General features: G+C 41.6%; 1 protein-coding gene across 1 annotated transcript; it reads left to right on the top strand.

Moving 5' to 3' along the window:
- Nucleotides 1-3366: 3366 nt before the first annotated feature.
- LOC111967899 (zinc finger CCCH domain-containing protein 7B-like) lies at nt 3367-16436 on the top strand. The gene is given in 16 exon segments (XM_070444934.1): nt 3367-3490; nt 4116-4157; nt 4309-4548; nt 5464-5752; nt 6016-6087; nt 6383-6469; nt 6662-6823; nt 7578-7607; nt 7610-7776; nt 7853-7953; nt 8169-8350; nt 8484-8560; nt 8792-9827; nt 9956-10089; nt 11521-11558; nt 12054-16436. Coding segments are annotated over 10 exon segments (993 nt in total). The 5' UTR covers nt 3367-3490; nt 4116-4157; nt 4309-4548; nt 5464-5742; the 3' UTR covers nt 8897-9827; nt 9956-10089; nt 11521-11558; nt 12054-16436.
- The last annotated feature ends 4293 nt before the right edge of the window (nt 16437-20729 follow it).

A 20729-nucleotide genomic window follows, 5' to 3' on the forward strand; every position in this document is an offset into this window, starting at 1 on the left:
AGTGATTTATTTTTGTGCAGCGATTTATTTTAGACAAAGAACATTTTATATTTACATCCCGCCCTAAATGTAAGCCAGTGCGGGATCAGCCAGTGGCGGCTTCCCGCATGCGCAATTCATTTGTGGTCTGGACATGGAGGAGTGAACAGCTCCTGCTCTGACTGCAGCTGGGAGGGACTGCTGCGCGAGGACTGTGAGTGCTTTGGGATGGGGCCCACGGCAGCACGTTGAGAAGAGTAAGAACGTGCTTTCACGTCAGTCTCCAATAACACTAGATATGACGCTAGTCTTTTTTTTTTTTTATGTGTCGCTAGAGAGGCCTGAATACTCGCTAAATATAGTGACAAAGTCGCTAAATTGGCAACACTGGCAAGAAGGTTCTCTGAGACAGTGCGTGGTCTGACGTACGGTTTTATATGAACCGCGGGCACATCATCCCATGCTGTCACGTCACCGGCGTTACTTTGTTGTTAATATTACTCGAACTGCGCGGATCTCAAGGGATATAATCCGCACTTTCAACCGTACTGACGGTCTTCCAGGAATTCGTAGAACCATAGTTGCAGCGCATTCGGAAAGTATTCAGACCCCTTCACTTTTTCCACGTTTTGTTACATTACAGCCTTATTAAATTATTTTGTTCCCTTGTCAATCTACACACAATAACCCATAATGACAAAGCGAAAACAGGTTTAGACATTTCTGCTGATTTATTAAAAACTAAAAACAAATAACTTATTTACATAAGTATTCAGACCATTTGCTGTGAGACTCGAAATTGAGCTCAGGTGCATCCTTCTTCCATTGATCATCCTTGAGATATTTCTAAAACTTCATTGGAGTCCACCTGTGGTAAATTCAATTTATTGGACATGATTTTGAAAAGGCACACAAAATATAACTTGGCACAGTTTGACAGTTCATGTCAGAGCAAAAACCAAGCCATGAGATTGAAGGAATTGTCCGTAGAGCTCCGAGACAGGATTGTGTCGAGGCACAGATCTGGGGAAGAGTACCATGAAATTTCTGCAGCATTGAAGGTCCACAAGAATACAGTGACTTCCATTCTTAAATGGAAGATTTGAACCACCAAGACTCTTCCTAGAGCTGGCCACTCGGCCAAACTGAGCAATCGGGGGAGAAGGGCCTTGGTCACGCAGACAGAGCTCCAGAGTTCCTCTGTGGAGATGGGAGAACCTTCCAGAAGGACAACCATCTCTGCAGCACTCCACCAATCAGGCCGTTATGGTAGAGTGTCCAGACAGAAGGCACTCCTCAGTAAAAGGCACATGACAGCCCGCTTGAAGTTTTCCAAAAGGCACCGAAAGGACTCTGACCATGAGAAACAAGGTTCTCTGGTCCGATGAAACCAAGATTGAACTCTTTGGCCTGAATGCCAAGCTTCACATTTGGAAGAAGCCTTGTACCATCCCTACGGTGAAGCATGGTGGTGGCAGCATCATGCTGTGGGCATGTTTTTCGGCGGCAGGGACTGAGAAACTTGTCAGGATCGAGGAAAAAATGAACGGCGCAAAGTACAGAGAGATCCTTGATGAAAACCTGCTCCAGAGCGCTCAGGACCTCAGACTGGGGCCGACGGTTCACCTTCCAACAGGACAACAACCCTAAGCACACAGCCAAGACAACGCAGGAGTGGCTTTGGGACAAGTCTCTGAATGTCCTTGAGTGGCCCACCCAGAGCCAGGACTTGAACCCGATCTAACGTCTCTGGAGAGACCTGAAAATATCTGTGTTGCAAAGCTCCCATTCAACCTGACAGAGCTTGAGATGATCTGCAGAGAAGAATGGGAGAAACTCCCCAAATACAGGTTTGCCAAGCTTGTAGCATCATACCCAAGAATATTCAAGCCTGTAATCGCTGCTAAAGGTGCTTCAACTAAGTACTGCGTTAAGGGTCTGAATACTTAGATAAATGTGATGTTTTTTTGCAGAAATGTCTAAAAACGTATTTTTACTTCGTCATTATGGGGTGTTGTGTGTAGATTGATGAGGGGGAAAAAACAATTTAATCCGCTTTAGAATAAGGCTGAAACGTAACAAAATTTGGATAAGGTCAAGGGGTCTGAATACATTCCGAATGCACTGTATTCCAAAGATGGTATGGTTTGAAACTTTGGAATCAAGCTCGAGTTGACAGTGTAGCACTGTTAGCGTCTGGACTTGTTGAAATATCTTCACGCCTAGAAGAACCTCCAGGCCTCCGTCAACTGTAAATCTTTATTGGGAATCAATTATGAATTACTGGGCAGTTTGGAAAAAATGAATCCAGTCCGAATCGTCCTCTGGAATAAGGACATTCTGGGGTAATTATTACATAACCAACATTCTCTAATAATACTAGTCCCATGCAATAGGGCTTAGCCTAAATGTCTAAGAAAATTGAGGAGAGAGCAAACCACAATTTATTTAAGTCTATAATCAATAGCCTAACTGTTAAATGTGCCTGGCCTTTATAAATCATCCATATATATCTGCAGAAATAAGACAGATCCTGCTTCTGTTGCCTGTTTGACTTTGTTTAATAGCCTACTAATTCCGTGAGCAACAAGCCTCATGCAACGGCAAAATGTCATATAAAGCAATTTCACAGATTTGGCTGTTTTTAATCTTTGCAATGCTGTCATTAAGCCTTTATTTTCTTTGTTACAACAGACTGGTATTACTTATTTAATGTTGTTTGCACTGTTCCAAACAGGRAGAAAAATAATATTGTAATGTAACAGCACCTGTTTTTTACACATAATATGCATGCAGTTCTTGATCCCGTACCCTCCTTTTTCTTGGTCTCGTTGTTGTTATTATTATTTTGATCATTATAATAAATAGTGCCGTTATCATTAGTAGGAGTTGTATAACCACCATCGAGCAGTAGGCCTAAGAGCMTGTTTTGTTAAGTCTTAATACCTCAACTCATTATGCCTATACTTCAATATATAGGCTACTGTATCAATCATTAATTCGTTCCTGCCATCACACAGCATACAAGACATTCATGCTTTGAAATGGAATCAAGCATTTTTGTCTTAAAATTAAAGGGAGCTTTGAATAATTAGCCTGAACAATAATAAACCACAATTCACGAATACATACAACGGTTTTTAGTCTGGTGTAATAAAGGCTTTATAAATATTTTTTCCCCATTGGAACAGACTCTCTGGTACACTTATTTATTTAGTGTTTAGTCAGAAAACAATTATATTGTAATCTATCAGCAGCTGTTTGGCACACATAATACTAATACTGTTTGGCACACGTAATACCCTCCTTTGCTGGATCTCCAGTAGTTTCCACAACTAAGMCAAAGGTCTTCCACCGATCTGACTTCCCCTTTTCCTCCGGAGCAACCAATATATTTTTTTGCACGTTTCCTGTTTCTTTTTCACGTCCTCCGCATCCATTTTGCTGTTGACATTACTGTGTTCGGAGTTTGTTATAACCAATTTATTGATGTGATTAGGATCGGCTAAAGGTCAGGCCCTGTTGGTTGCATGCAATGCGTACATGATTCACGTAAAGAGTGCAAGGGTTGAGGCAATGGGGAATGTTTTTCTTAAACAAATTAGGGATTTCAGGAACAACTTTTCAGTCAGAAACAAGTAAACTAAATGGCTCAAATAATGTTGCAAGGACAGCACAATAAACACTTGACTGCCGTTTTGCGTCTATCATGTCACCAGAATAAGAGCCTCAATATTTATTGGAAAGGAGCATCAAGGGCGCTTTAACCACCCTGTGAAGTTCATCATAACTTATTTAATATGTAGCCTAACTGCATGGTTTCCCGAGTCGTAMTGGGAGGACTTCAAGTTTACTTCTATATTATGGTTATTATATCAARATTTTTGCATAAAAGCGTTTCCACCGCCATTTCGCATTCATTTTACCGACACAAAAAGATCACGAATMAACAAATTATCTTKATTTATAACATTTTACCAAAACATTCTGTTTCCATCACAGCTGTCTTGATTTTTATTTATACGGTATGACTTTATTCGCATAAAAACTGTAGGTGAAAACGTGGTTATTGGTATTTTCTTATTACAGGTGAATGGTTAATGTTTTGATTAACCAAGCCTRGTCTCTTATTTTAGATGTCCTCCAATGGGCAGAATCTTTGACTGACATTGCATCAGGTATGTCAGCTCATCAGAAAAACATAACATTTAACTTTAACAATTTATTTGGCATTGTCATTAGCGTTTCTCTCAAATTCCCTTCTCTACATTCTCTCCATGGCTTGATCTCATCTTCCTCGTTTTTCTTTATCCCTCTCCTCCCTCCCAGTTGATCTATCCAACGCCCAGTGTATCCCTGCCCCTCTGGCCACACCCATCCCTGTCAGCGATGACCCCTCGAGCCCAGTGGCCACYCCCTGTGCTGACCTATCAGATAGCCCCAGTACGGGCCTGCCCCCCATGCCCTACTCTGTCCCCGTGTCGGAGCACATGGAGGAGTGCAGCGTGATCCCCAACGATCTGGACAGCCTGCTTGGGGGATGACTGCATCTCCGAGAAAGTCAGCGAGGTGAGAGGGTCGCTACAAAGGTCACGTCAAGGAAGGATGCTGACCGTGCTGTACCGTCCCTCTGTTGACCAGTAGACATTTGATGAGAGAGGATGTACAGACATTAGTAAGTAGAATATAGGTAGTAGACATTTGATGAGAGAAGAGGTACAGACATTAGTCATTAGAATATAGGAACATTTAAGAAAGTATTTCCGGGAGTTGCATGACAGCAGTGGTGTAAAGTACTTAAGTAAAAATTCTTTGAAGTACTACATAAGTCGTTTTTTGGGGTGTTTGTAGTTTACTATTTATATTTTTGCCAACTTTTACTTACTACATTCCTAAAGAAAATAATGTATTTTTTACTCCATACATTTTCCCTGACACCCAAAAGTACTTGTTACAGTTTGGCAGGAAAAAGCTCAAATTCACCCCCTTTCAAGAAAACATTTCTGGTCATCCCTACTGCCTCTGATCTGGCGCACTCACTAAACACAAATGCTTAGTTTGTAAATTTAATATCTGAGTGTTGGAGTGTGCCCCTGGCTATCCGGGAAAAAAATAAAACCACAAGAAAATATGCCGTCTGGTTTGCATAATATAAGGAATTAGAAATTAACTTTTACTTTTGACACTTAAGTATATTTTAGCAATTCCATTTACTTTTGATACGTAAGTATATTTAAAACCAAATACTTTTAGACTTTTACTCAAGTAGTATTTTAATGAGTGACTTTTTTACTTGAGTCATTTTATATTAAGGTATCTTTACTTTTACTCGTGTATGACATTTGCATACTTTTTCCACTACTGCCTGACGGGTTGCACATTTTAGTAGTTTAATTTCCACCACTGAAGTACCTTACATGGAGCACAGAGCTATGCATTTCTGGTCTAGAAGGAGATCTACAATAATATGTCTCTCTCCCTCAGTCACAGAGCCCAGTCCAAGGCGCTATCCCCACCATCCTCCCCGACACAGCTGTGGGCCTGCACCCTCCATACTCCTCCAGCCTCTCCGCCCCCTCGCTCCAGCTACCCACMGACTTTTTCAGCTTCACCAGACCTCCACACAGGCGCTGGATGCCCTGGGGGCCTTTTCCCAGGAGGCTAGGGACACAGAGGGCAAATGAGGATCTGGAATTGGAGGGCTGGACTCCCTCGCTGAGTACACCTTGCCTGGTGAGTGGATGAGACATATGAACAAGGTGTATGCGTCCGGGTGTGTGTTTGGTGATGTCAATTATATTTAAAACAGCAAAGCCATTGTAGCAGGCTTCTTTTTTTTCTTTTCTTTTTTGCCACTATCCAGTCTTATTTTGCAACCATACAGTTTAAACCTGCGTCAGCTGTTACTTAAACCTTCCCGGAACTGCCCAGTGACCCTGAACAGTCCTTGGGGAATGCGTTAGTTGTTGTTGAAGCTAGTCCGTGTCAGCGGCACTGCTGTATGGCCACATGGTGTCTGATATCCTTGTGTTGCAGTTCTGTTCTCCAGGGGGAAGAATTTCTCACAGCTTCATCCCTGGGATCTACAAACACAGCTCCCCTCACACAGTAAGACAGCGGCATAACGCCTGAACACTCCGATCGATACTCTCAACTTCTTTCTCCTGTCTTCTGAGTTTATCACAACATGGATGTCTCTATACATTATACTCTATACTTTATACTCCATACTATACTTGTTTTTTTTTTAAATCCCAGGTTGCATTTATTCTATTGTTGTTATTTATGCTTTTGGGATATTCCTTGTTCTGATAACACCATGTAAATTGTGGTTTTTCATAACGAAGACAATGTATTTTTAAATCTGGTGATAGATTGGTTTGTCTTTGTATTCACCCCTCAGAACCAGCAGGTACTCTGCTCTCCCGAAACCCACTGGCTGCCACCTACGAGTTCAGACAGGCTTGCAATGCCTGTTTCAACCGAATAGGTACAAGGCTACCTTGACCATTCTCTTACCCCTCSAGAATATGTTACGTTGAGGATTTATTTTATACTAAGCAGTTTTAAGTCAATGTTGTCTGTTAAGTCAATGTCTGCATAATTGCACCTTGTGGGATGAATAAAGTATTTTGAATAAAAATGAATTGAATGGTAAGTCCCCCTACTCTTCTCTCTGCAGGTTTGCGGGATATGGACTACCAGTACCAGGCGGAAGCGGCTCACCGCTGTAAGAGGGACCTGCTGCTGTCTCGCTTCAAGAACAAAGAAGATCCCACCTGGAACAGGGTCAGCCCTCGCCCCACCAGAAATAACTTCCTGGGGGCCTTTGTGCTCTGCAAAGGTACGTACAGTACAGGTCTCAAAAGTTTTAGAACACCTACTCATTGCAGGGTTTTTCTTTATTTGTACTATTTTCTACATAGTAGAATAATAGTGAAGACATCAAAACAATGAAATAACACATATGGAATCATGTAGTAACAAAAAAATTGTGAAAGAAATCAAAATACATTTTAAATTTGAGATTCTTCAAAGTAGCCACCCTTTGCCTTGATGACAGTTTTGCACACTCTTGGCATTCTCTCAACCAGCTTCACCTGGAATGCTTTTCCAACAGTCTTGAAGGAGTTCCCACATGCTGAGCACTTGTTGGCTGCTTTTTCTTCACTCTGCCGTTCAACTCATTACAAACCATCTCAATTGGTTTGGGTTGAGGTCGGATGATTGTGGAGGCCAGGTCATCTGATGCAGCACTCCAGCCCTCTCCTTGGTCAAATAACCCTTACACAGCCTGGAGGTGTGTTTTGGGTCATTGTTCTGTTGAAAAACAAATGATAGTCCCACTAAACGCAAACCAGATGGGATGGCGTATCGCTGCAGAATGCTGTGGTAGCCATGCTGGTGAAGTGTGCCTTGAATTCTAAATAAATCAGAGACAGTGTCACCAGCACATGCATGTTCTCTTACTAAAATAATCACAGAAGTGCTGGCAGTAGTTTTAATGTTGCTTAAACAGAATTTGCCATCAGTGATAGTAAATATTATGTACTCTCTACCTCATACCTCTTTCCTGCTCCTCCTCTGTCTCCCTGAAGAGGTCCAGGAGGGCAAGGAATGCCAGTACGGGAGAACTGCACGTTTGCCTACTGCCAGGAGGAAATAGACCTGTGGACCGAGGAGAGGAAGGGAGCTCTGAGAAGGAAGCTGCTGTTTGACCCGCTGGGCAGCACCGAGAGACGGCCACTTAGCGTCACACGCCTGCTGCACATGGGCATGTTCATGTTCCTCTGTGAGGTAGGGTGTGATGCACATAGACCTCCACATGGTGAACTTTGCAGTATTCTGTATGTACACACACACTCCGTTTCGCTCTCGTTTTGACAGTAAGCCTCGCATCATCAGCAAGCGCAGCAAAGAGAACTTGGCTGTCTGCTCAAACCCCACTGCCAGGCATCCCTTTGATGATAACAAGTGAGTCTCCTAGACCTTTCTGTACTTTTCCGTCGTCCTCTTTCTGTCCTTCATTGTATCAGATCCAAGTAAGCACTTTGTCTTGGTATAATGGATTCTAAATCCAATTTCCCTCAGACAATATTCAAGTCAGCTATTTGCACCCTGTCCCCTTCTGCCCTCTCCTTCTCTCTCCTCCTCCATCTCTCCCCCCTCTCTCATCCCTGTTTTCTCAGGTGCCTAGTGCATGTGGTGTGTTCTGCCAACGTGCGCTATAGTAAGGTGCGCCCGCTGCACCCCCTCTGCCAGTTTGACATATGTCGCCACGAGGTGCGTTACGGCTGCCAGCGCGAGGACAGCTGCTCCTTTGCCCACTCCGTCATAGAACTCAAGTACTGGATGCAGCAGCAGGACACCGGTACAGAAGTACTCATTTGTTTGCAAGCATGGCTGCACACACAGACACACTCCATGAAGGATTGCAGCAAAATAACCAAAGTTCACGCTATCATCTGTTACTTTGTGTGTCTTAACTTCCCTCTCTCTCCCAGGTATCACCCATGAAGAGATGGTACAGAAGTCCAAGAGGCAATGGTACAGGCTAGAGCAAAATGCTCAGAAACAGAAGGTGAGCATGAGATGGGCACGATGCCCTTGTCTCCTAAAACAATACATAATTTGGGTTATTGTTTTAAGGGCCTGATTTACAAAATCTCTCTCACTCATGCTCTCAGCCTGTGCACGTCACACACCAGAGCTATAGTGGAGGGGTGGGGGAATAGGGGGAGTGGGAGACAACCTCAGGGGTGGAGGGGATGGCAGGGGGTTAAAACTGAAGATGAAGTTTGTTTGTGGCCAGTGCTGGAGGGATGGACAGGTCCACGAACCAGACAAGGCCCTCAAGTACTGCACGACAGGTGAGAGACTATATCAAACTGACATCTGCACTCATGGTAAGTGCTGAAGTTCTCGTGTCAATATGAGGCTGCAGGGGCTACCATCTGTTTCATGACCAGGCCTGAACTGATAATTAATAGGATAAAAGGAATGTTAAAGAAATAGGCCCATTAAAGGATTAACTCTATAGAAATGCATAATACCTTGTTCTGAATGGTCAATTTCACTAACTTGATGATTGTAGTCCATAGTCATGTTCTTTTCTCCCTCTTTCTCCCGCCCATCTCTCATCTCTCTTCCTCATCTGTCATCCCCTTTCCCCCTCTCTCCAGCTGGACTAAGGAGCGTTGGCTATTGCTGATGAAGTCTTTTGAGAAAAATAAGTGGGTCGTTGTGCGGCCGCTTCCCTTCTCCCGTGCATACCCACAGCAGTATGACGTAAGTCCATCCCCCTTCTCTATCCCTCCATCACTCACTCTCTATCTCCCTTCCCCTCTCTCATACACAGTCACACCCACATAAGTATGAACTGAGCCACCCCTCTCTACTAATTTTCTCCATCCCTCCCTCCCCTCGGGGTCTGTTTTAATCTCTCCAATCAGGCAATCATTTCCAGCAGACCTCTCACATGCTGAATACAGCTGATGTTGTTTACAGCTCTCCTCCTCTCGTCTATACATCTATAGGCAGCTTGGCCTTTGTTCCACAGTAGGTTAGCTATCTGTCTTGCTTCTACTTGTGAAGGAAAAGGGTTTCTGTAAAGAAGGGCCAGTATGTCAGCATCCGTTTCAATTGTGTTTTGACATCCGATTATAAGGATTGTCAAATAAAATCACAGGAAAATATACAATCAGGACATGCAGTGCAGTAATAAAGCAGTCTCCCTAGATGTGTGTCCATGTGATGAAGCAGAAGAAGTGCCACTGACATCGGGAACTGTTCCTTCGCCCACAGTTGGGAAGAGAGGGACGTCTGGACGTACATGAAGAACAACAGCTGTAAGATTCTGTCTTTGTTGCTTTTCCTCTCATTATTTTCCTCTATTTGTGTGTGTCATGGCCAAACAAATAATGTATTTACAGTGTATTTGTTTGCGACGCTAATCCCTGTCCCCTCCTGTCCACAGTGAGGGACATGCAGCAGATGTATGACATGTGGCTCAGGCTGACCAGTCAGAATAGACTCACTGATGCAAGCCTTATGGCCCCGCCTCTGGAGGAGAAATTGGTTTCCATGACGACAGATTACACTGAGTCATTGGTGAGTGGCTTAAGTCATAGGGGGGGGGGGGGGTACTAAGGTAACATGGAACTGTTTTAAGATGGTCATTAGCTATTTGATTTGGAATTTTACGACCCCTTTAGGGATCCCCCAAAAATAAAAATACAGGATTTTATCAAATATAGAATTTGGCCTTTACTACTATAGCCCATATAAACACATTGAGTAACACATTCATAAATGGCAAAAAAGACAGTCAAAAAATAAATCATAAGGTTTTGAAGTGCATGTCCTATATCTAGGAGATATGAGAAAGCTCAGGAAATATTTAAGTTTTTTGGGACACATTTAATCCCTTATTTTTGTTGGCACAACTACCTCCTTTCTTCCATTCCTTTTTGTATGGGTTACCGTCAGACGACACTTGTGAGAGTCTCCCCTTTCCATAGAGTGGAATAATAGTTTCTAGGCCAAACCGTTCGGACGCTACATAGGTTTTTGTGAGATTCCTCATGGTCTGATAAACAAGGCTATAGCTCGGCCATCTTCTGCAGATGCTCAAGGCCGACATGGGCGGATACAGTGGATTGAGACGCAGCCCGTGCAAAAAAACTGATAGCTCTAGCTTAAACTGATGGATTTTGATGGATTTTTTAATGATACTTAGATTTGATTCACGGCTGTGTCAGTAGACTCCTTAAGGATTAAAAACAAGTGGTATATTTCTATACTAGCCTTTTCTGATGTTGGATGTGGAGAGACSATTTTGTGTGTGTCAGTCTGGGCGGAGGTTGTCAGAAGGAGGAGATATGTGAGTGTTGTCAGGCTGAGGAGGAGCTGGCCCTGGAGCTGTGGATAAGTGACCCTGCTCCCACTACACCAGAGACCAGCTACAGTACCTACCACCTGTGACGAGAGTCTGAATGCAAACACACACACTCCCCTTACAGTACGACAAACTGCTGATGCAACAGGCACCGCCTTGTGCGACGCACACACAGAAAGTAATGTATAAGAWAATGCGCGTCCATAATCTGAGGGGTTTGACTAAGGTTTGGCTGTTATTAACTTCAATCTGAACCTCATTGCATTTCTAGCACGCTGCAGATGTCACTGTACTGGACGTGTCTGCCCTTCCCCTATATTACAGCCCTCAAAGTCGCCCCTTTACAAATACGGAGTGGCTGCATGGGCGAATTCTCTTGATGCCTCTTCGCGATCGCTAAACAAATTAGGCTACAAAATATATATATTTTTGAAATGTTCTTTCAAATCGCTGCGGGGTTTTTATTTCAGCTGTTCAGAAATGAGGTAGAGAAATGCACAGAACGTGTTCAGGTTGTTTAGCTCTGGGGAAGAGGTGTCTAAGGGGGTGAAACTGGGCAGTCACTCAGCCTTACAAATAAGCCCCCTATATATCTTGCTAGGGACAAACTTCTTCAACCAAATCCTACCCTCCTTTCCTTGTAGGAACGTAGAAAGATGGAGAGTGAAATAGGACAGAAATTGTGAGTACGCCATTTTGTTTGTCCATGGTAGTTAGTGCTTCACTCTATTTGTCTGCCATATTGGTAGAGGACTATGAATGTAAAGCCAGTCAATGCCATAATGAGAAAGCCATCAAATGATATATGGTTGTGGAATGTATTCGGAATACACAAGACAAATCTTATATAACATTTAAAATGAACCCCTACCCCACCTATCCTCCCCTTTATTGATAGAAGTTGAATATGCAGTCTTTTGGTTACATAAGCAAGCCAGGCAGCCCAACCTGTGTTCAGCACTGACATGTACACGCATTCACATACGTATGCACTGAGCAGGCTCATAATGGAACAGTGTTTCATAATATGGCATTGACATTGGAGGACTATAGAGGACCATGTAATAAGGGCATTAGATATAGTTAGAATAATCTGGGTTTTATTAACCGAACTGCAGTAAATATGGTAACATATAAAAACACATCAGGCATTAGTGTAATTAATCATATTCAACAGGTTTCATCAGAAAAGTTCAGCGTGCCATCAAACTGTAGGAACATTTTCCAAGTGGATTTTCCAACATTTTCCCACACTGGATTTCATCCACAGGTTGTGGATTTTCCTCATTGGCTGGCTGTTCTGGAGCAGCCAGGACCTTCTGCCTGAAACTGAAGTGCTGTGTGTTAAACCATGCACAGTTTAGGTCCTTCTTTGTTGAACAAGGGTGATGACCTGGTGTATTCTCATGGTGGAGGGCACCGCTTTTATCGAGCTTGGCATCATCTCCATCGCATGTTCAACATCTGGACTTTGTGGAGGAGTGGTCAAGTTCCTCAGTGCTCCTTTCCTCTCCTTGCTTCTTTTGTATACTGTTCTCCACTGTTTACGCTTCTGACGCTGGTCTCTCACTTAAATCACTGATATTTTTATTTTTCCCTGCTTCAACATTTATTTTCCTTTGATGCTTTTTCTCAAGGTATTGTTCCCTTTTTTCGACACTGCCTTTGTCTTTCTGCTGCTGATGTGGGTGCCARCATTCCCTAGATGTTTCAATGGATAACGTTAAATCAAAGATTCTTAGAATATATACATGTCTACACTATAATCCTTGAGTAATTTAGGCTCTAGAGCGACTTAAAGGAACAACTGAAGTTGAGAGTCTTGCCCAACTCTCCTACCACTAGGATACCTGCCTCACATTGAACACATTACAGCATGTTTTATAAGTGAATATAAACCATGTATAATATATTGATTAATTCATTTGTTTAGATGCAGTAAGTTACTCAACCCTGTCACAGGTTTACAACCCCGTTACAATGAAACGTGATGGTTTTTGGCTCAAAATGGCCTCTGCTTCTCATGTGAAGGACAGGAGACCACATTGTGTGCATGAAATTAATAGATTGTATATTTTTATGGGTTCAAATATAATTTTGATAGGTACTAGTTTTCCATGTTTGTTTAATGTAACGGGGTTGAGTTGTTCAGGTTGACGATCCCCACCTGACTTAAAAAAAATAAAAWAAATAAATACAGATATAAAAGGATGTGATTACTTGCCTGTTTCTGTACCATGCAGTCGAAAATTGTTGAATGATGTCAGTTCCTGTTAATGATGGCACATAAGGGTGGACTGACCATTTTTTTATAGGCAGAGTTTGGTAGGCGTGACGGGGTTGAGTGTAGACTGACGGACAGACCTAAATTGTGTGATTTGAATCAATAATCATGCATTTATTTGATAAATACTTACTCAACAAAAGAACACATGTTTGCATTAATGGCAAAAGTGATTAATTATGTGCACATTTTAATATTCATTTCCCAAGTAAAAATTAAGTGAAATGCCTGGGGTACATGGCACAATTCTTAATTATTTAAAAAATCTTATTTTTTAACTGACTAAGTTAAAATMWATGCTATATTTATTTCAATTCATTATACTGGACATTTTCAATTTATATACAAAATCTTTTAACATTTTTATTTTGGTGACCCAATACTTGAAATATAATATAAAAAGTCAGAGGGGCTGCAATATTACCCGAGCCCAAGAATGTCCCATATAAACTAAGCAAAAAAAAAAGAAACGTCCTCTCACTGTCAACTGCGTTTATTTTCAGCAAACTTAACGTGTAAATATTTGTATGAACATAAGTTTCAACAACTGAGATGTAAACTGAACAAGTTCCACAGACATGTGACTAACAGAAATTGAATAATGTGTCCCTGAAAAAAGGGGGGGTCAAAATCAAAAGTAACAGTGTATCTGGTGTGGCCACCAGCTGCATTAAGTACTGCAGTGCATCTCCTCCTCATGGACTGCACCAGATTTGCCAGTTCTTGCTGTGAGATGTTACCCCACTCTTCCACCAAGGCACCTGGAAGTTCCCGGACATTTCTGGGGGGAATGGCCCTAGCCCTCACCTCCGATCCAACAGGTCCCAGACGTGCTTAATGGGATTGAGATCCGGGCTCTTCGCTGGCCATGGCAGAACACTGACATTCCTGTCTTGCAGGAAATCACGCACAGAACGAGCAGTATGGCTGGTGGCATTGTCATGCTGGAGGGTCATGTCAGGATGAGCCTGCAGGAAGGGTACCACATGAGGGAGGAGGATGTCTTCCCTGTAACGCACAGCATTGAGATTGCCTGCAATGACAACAAGCTCAGTCCGATGATGCTGTGGCACACTGCCCCAGACCATGACGGACCCTCCACCTCCAAATCGATCCCACTCCAGAGTACAGGCCTCGGTGTAACGCTCATTCCTTCGATGATAAACACAAATCCGACCATCACCCCTGGTGAGACAAAACCGCGACTCGTCAGTGAAGAGCACTTTTTGCCAGTCCTGTCTGGTCCAGCAACGGTTGGTTTGTGCCCATAGGCAACGTTGTTGCCTGTGATGTCTGGTGAGGACCTGCCTTACAACAGGCCTACAAGCCCTCAGTCCAGCCTCTCAACCTATTGCGGACAGTCTGAGCACTGATGGAGGGATTGTGCGTTCCTGGTGTAACCTTGGCAGTTTCCATCCTGTACCTGTCCCGCAGGTGTGATATTTGGATGTACCGATCCTGTGCAGGTGTTGTTACACGTGGTCTGCCACTGCGAGGACGATCAAAAAGGGATGGTTCTTTTTTTGCTGAGTTTATTTCAAAAGTTTGGGGTCACTTAGTTATGTCCTTGTTTTTGAAAGAAAAACACTTTTTTTGGTCCATTTTTAAAATAACATCAAATTGACCAGAAATACAGTGTAGACATTGTTAATATTGTAAATGACTATTGTAGTTGGAAACGTCAGATTTTTTTTAATGGAATATCTACATAGGTGTACAGAGGCCCATTATCAGCAACCATCACTCCTGTGTTCTAATGTCACGTTGTTAGCTAATCCAAGTTTGTCATTTTAAAAGGCTCATTGAACATTAGAAAACTCTTTTGCAATTATGTTAGCAGAGCTGAAAACTGTTGTTCTGATTAAATAAGCAATAAAACTGGCCTTCTTTAGACTAGTTGAGTATCTGGAGCATCAGCATTTGTGGGTTCTATTACAGGCTCAAAGTGGTACATGCATACATACAGTAGCAGTCAAAAGTTTGGACACACCTACTTATTACAGGGTTTTTCTTTTATTCTTACTATTTTCTACATTGTAGAATAGTAGTGAAGACCTCACAACTATGAAATGTTGTGATATCCAGGAATGTGGGTTTGTGTTACTATAAATGTTGGCTTTCAATTAAAATCACAAGGTTCAATTAAAAACAGGACACATCCAAGGTCACTTGCTCGATGAATGGTTATGTAGTAACCAAAAAAGTGTTAAACAAATCAGAATATATTTGAGATTCTTCAGTAGCCACCCTTTGCCTTGATGACAGCTTTGCACACTCTTGGCATTCTCTCATCTGGAGTGCATTTCAATTAACAGGTGTGCATTGTGAAAAGTAAATTTGTGGAATTTCTTTCCTCAATGCGTTTGAGCCAATCATATTGTGACAAGGTAGGGGGGGTATACAGAAGATAGCTCTATTTGGTAAAAGACCAAGTCCATATTATGACAAGAACAGCTCAAATAGGCAAAGAGAAACGACAGTCCATCATTACTTTAAGACATGAAGGTCAGTCAATCTGGAAAATTTGAAGACCTTTGAAAGTTTCTTCAAGTGCAGTCGCAAAAACCAAGTGCTATGATTGAACTGGCTCTCATGAGGACCGCCACAGGAAAGGAAGACCCATAGTTACCTCTGCTGCAGAAGACAAGTGGCTTGTCACCTCTGACCGCTATCTTTAGAAGTGTTCAATAAACAGCCATAATACATTTWAAAAAACTCATGTTTGTAAACAAATGGTTATATCAGAATGGTTAATAATAATGTGTCTGGCCTTGTGCTTAGAGAGGATTGGAGGAATAGAACAGTGGTCTGACCTGACAGTATCAATACCCACCAGAGAGAACTGCATTTGATCATGACTGACTCATTTGTTTTGGTTTAAGAAGTGGCTTTGACCCCAAAAAGCAGTCAGATGTTTTTTTGTTTTTTCCTGTTAATCTTTTCAAGTAGAAGTCCAAATACGTGCTTGTAAGCCTCAGTTCACACCATTTTCCCTGTATTAAAAGAAGAAAAATAAATGTGAATTGACATGCACACCCATATCCACACACACAATTTGCTGATATCAGTTATGGATTATTTTCAACAACATGGAATAGGAACCAGGATTATAAGAAGTGAAAAAAACAAGGCCTCTTTTTGTACTGTATTTTTACATTTGTTGTTTTGTTTGTCTTAGTTTTGACCTTTTCTCACCCTGGTTTGAAGTGAATTATGACCACAAGTGGACCAAATCTCTCAAGTGTTTAACAATAAACAGAGACTGTTTTAGAGAAATGGTGTGACTTTGATTTTCTTATTCACCCCACCCCATAAATTAATTTAAAGGTGTAGTATGCAGAATTCTCTCCGCCATTTATTGGTTGCTAAAATTATAATAGTTAGCCTAATTTCATTTTGTGACCATCTAAACCACTGTGAAATATCTTTTCAATATCAACAAAAATTATATTTTCAGCTGTTTTAAGCTGTTTTAAAAAACAAAGTAAAGAACGGGAAGCATAGAAATTATACACACAGAACAGATCTGATGCTTATTTTAGACCTGCTTTCAATGATAATGACAGATCTATAACTCACATTTCTATGTGAATTTGGTTGGGACGCTCACAAAGTTACATATTGCAGCTTTAACAGTATATTGAAAGTATGAATTGGAATATTTAAGTTTGGACACAGCAAGAATATTTACCTAAATGATAATTCGAAATGTGTCTTTACTTCTCTGTTTGATTTGTTTTATTGGACTCAATAGGCTCCCAGTGGTTCTATGAGATTCTAATGGCGAACGTGCATAAAGATGGTAGAATTCAGATATTACTTGATTTTCTTTTAGCATTATCGACTGAGTATGAACCATGTCTCGCGCCATAGTTTACAATGTGCAAATAAATCAGCACAATCTACCCTTTTGGTTTTTAAAATTGGGATCATTTATACTGTGCTTAAAAAATAAAGTAGCGCAATGTAGGCTACAATACCTTAGCAATGTACCTCAGCAAAACGAGGAATTTGTGGTAAGTGCATGGGGGCCGCTATCTTTATGCACCTCTGCTATTACTGGTGGGCAACGTAAACGCTGAAACAAAAAAAAAACTGATGTACTGGATCTACAATGATCCTAGGATTCTAACCCACTCAGATCCCAGCCTAGAAGTATGACCTTGCAAGAGGTCTCCATGGTTATGACTACTCCTATAACGTGGCTGATGTTGACTGAAGTGAAAAGTGTTTTACATGTGCCCAAGATAGGACAGTGTGCCAGCCGAAAGAGATGCACGAGATCTAGCGTGCCCAATTTGACTGGAGCGAGATTCCCAAAGGCTGGAGCATCAGGCTTTTCGCCCGCTCATATTTCGCTTCATTAGCGCTCCACGGTCTCAGGGCATGCCCGCCCCAGCATGCATTTGTAGTCTACTTGTGTGCTGCTAATAGACTCTTCCTTTAGCTGCTGTCTTGGAGTTAGCTATATGTTTTCATAAAGAAACTGATAAACACATGTTATGAATCAAGTTGACTTACAGAGATGAGGACCAAGAGCAAGGGAGGGAGTGCAGTGATATCCACAACTAAAGAATCATTGTGGAATCTGAAAAGACTCTTATACCAAAATGATGATGGTTTACTTGGCTACTATGTGGACATGCTKAAAGAAATGAATGAGGTGGGTAGATAACTAAGTGTCATTGTAGCAAAGTATTTATAAACTAAGTATCAGATATTTTAAACGTTTAGTTCATTTTCGTTCTAGTATCTATACAATAGGCCATTGATTTTTGGCCCAATAGACCTGGCATATTCCCACGTCAAAGGAGTTTTCTGTTTTGATTTCGTTTTTTTGCCAAAAAATCTTTTACCTTACCAATAGAAAAATCAGAAAACAACTCTGCATCTCTGCCCAGCCTGGCACGAGTGGCCAAAAGGGTGTTTAGCATCCTGGCTCTGCAAGTGTGGAGAGGATATTCTCCGCTACTGGCCGGCTATCCAGGCACCATCGCACTAATAAGTCATTTTTCGTTTAATTTGTATTTAATTCTAAGTCACAGCCTATTTGCGCAATTTATAGACTATAATGATTTAATACATTAATACAACATATGTGTTTAAATGCTGCGCGCTTTATGTCCTTACAAGCCTATTGTGTCGCACTCGCAAATGCTTCACAATGTATTTATTTGTAGGCTATAGCCTTGAAATAATTTAAATTAATATAGCCGAAATTAATTTTCGTTCCTTCTTAGGCTCCCTATTTAGTGTTTATGTTCTGTTTAATATGACATGTAGCCTATTTGAAATGATGTTCGCTTCTTACAGTACATTCACCTTTTCATGTTTATTCAAAACTTTTCATTCAAATCCACGTGGTTTGGTTTCAATACTTGAAAACCAATTAGTAGGTCCAGGTAGTCACAAAATAGATTCCCTGTGAGAATGGAGCGGTTTTTAGCGTAGCAAAAGGAAAGGACATAGAGCGCCGCAACGGTGAGCGTGATTTCCAACCGCTCAAATCCGCTCACATACTCTGATGGGTCTGGACCAGTGGCGATTTTAGCATGTAAATCTTATCTTGGAGGGGCAAAAAAAATACAAGTGGGATGCATGCCAGCAAAGCCACAACACAAAAATATACATTAATTGAACTATTAATGGTGACAAACGGTGCCCACAAACTGTTAGGGCCTACATAAAGCTGGCTATCAGCAGCGCCTTGTCTGGCAGCGAAACAGTTAATTCGGCCTCATTTAAGGCCTTTAAAAAAAAACATAGCTGATATGGCTGACTCGCTTAAACAAATGTGGTTTCTACTGACAATTGAGATGTACAAACTATGGCATAAGGGAACGGCGAGCGGATAAGAGGCAATCCGTAATTTCGATTAAGACATTAATGAGGAGCTAGGACTTTTGCAATGTACAGCGACAGAATTCAGAACATGGGCAGTTCTTAGTGTTCTCCCTGTACACCAAGTCAGAACCGTAGGATAAGTAAAGGGGCCATATAAGCAGACAATGAAAGCTCTTACAATATTCGATGATTACATTTCTCGAAAACAGGTTATAGGCTACATGTGCACCACCAAGTAAGAACAGTAGGCAAAATTAAGAGGGGTAAGTATACCAAATGATTAGGGTGAGGCACGTGGGCTACTAACATCTTACGACACAACATACACTTCGTATTACTTTCTTAGCTCTAGTATACTTATCTCCCTGGGTATATTACATAATTTATGCAGCAGCATACAATACATTTTTGGATTCATTTGAGCATGAAGGTGGCGCGGCGGTCCTTCGTGGGCAAATTTTGTCATCAAAGRCTGGCATTCTCTGGATTTATTGTGCTTTCAAAACAACTGGAGGCCGGAMTTACAATTTTGAGTTGGATGACCGTTCAAAACGTATTTTCCCAGTRGGAGCTTGTTTATTCCCGACTTCCCAGTTGTCCTGAAGTCAAGTTTCCGCAGTTTCGAGTTAAGTTGTTTTGAGTGCGGCACAAATCATGCTTCATTGACATGGCCAATGTTGTATGATTATCATTTTAAACTTGGAAAAAAGCTCCTTAATCCCAGATTTGAGACCACACAGCCACTGTCACTGATTGTTTCCAAACCACTCATTGTTGAATTTGCTATTTCCAACTTGTTGTGTAATGTTTATGGCTAATGGCCGATGAGCACCAATCCGTTTTATCTATCATTTCTCTTCATTATTTCTCTTCATATGACAACGATTAAAAAGGATTTGTGAGTAGATTGTCGACTTGATTCGTGATGATGACTGCTAGCTAAGATTTTGAAAGTATGATGTTGACATGATCAGTCCAATCAATGCTACTGTACATATAACGTGATTTAACATAATTGTATCTGTGGCCAATGACCTTGAGCCTTCTTGGATGGGCACTTGTAATGTAACTCTATGGCGGCACCCAAGGGGCTAGAATTTTTTATATCCCCCCTTGGGGGTGATGTACTGTCCCCATGAGTGACCGAACACTGAGCCAATCACAGCGCAACGCTCTGTATTTTCTGCTGGCTTGCCCCACCACAGAAAGCAGTAAACTTGGCTGAAACACCTGCATTTTGGAGCTACCTTACTCAAGAAAACAAAAAAGAGACAATGTTTGTATGTAACTTTATTAACTCAATGATATATATATAATTTTTTACATTGTTTGCAAACTGATATGTGACAAAACAGGCAAGCCCCCCCCACACACACACAAAAATGCTATGCCCCATAAGCCTCTGCATAATCCTATTTTCTGTGCAGATAACAATCCGATAGCCAATATAATTTACCGTTTACATATCTATAGATCAGTGACCTATTTAGGAAAGACAAACGGTAAGAGGCAACTAATTCGTTTATTTTGTTGCCGAGCACGTAGACTTATTTCGTAACAACGTATTTTGGTTTCTTAGGTAATACTGTAAACGCTTCCGATTGGCTTTCCCTATTTTGTCGGACAACAGGAGAAACCTATCACGACTCTTTCCGTAGGTTTCTAGCAGTGATTGGCTAGATCAGCTAGGCATCATTGGGAGAAAAAAACGTTAAGGGGCGGGAT

This window comes from Salvelinus sp. IW2-2015, linkage group LG8 (genome assembly GCF_002910315.2).
Source record: "Salvelinus sp. IW2-2015 linkage group LG8, ASM291031v2, whole genome shotgun sequence".
In the NCBI taxonomy this organism is placed as follows: Eukaryota; Metazoa; Chordata; class Actinopteri; order Salmoniformes; family Salmonidae; genus Salvelinus; species Salvelinus sp. IW2-2015.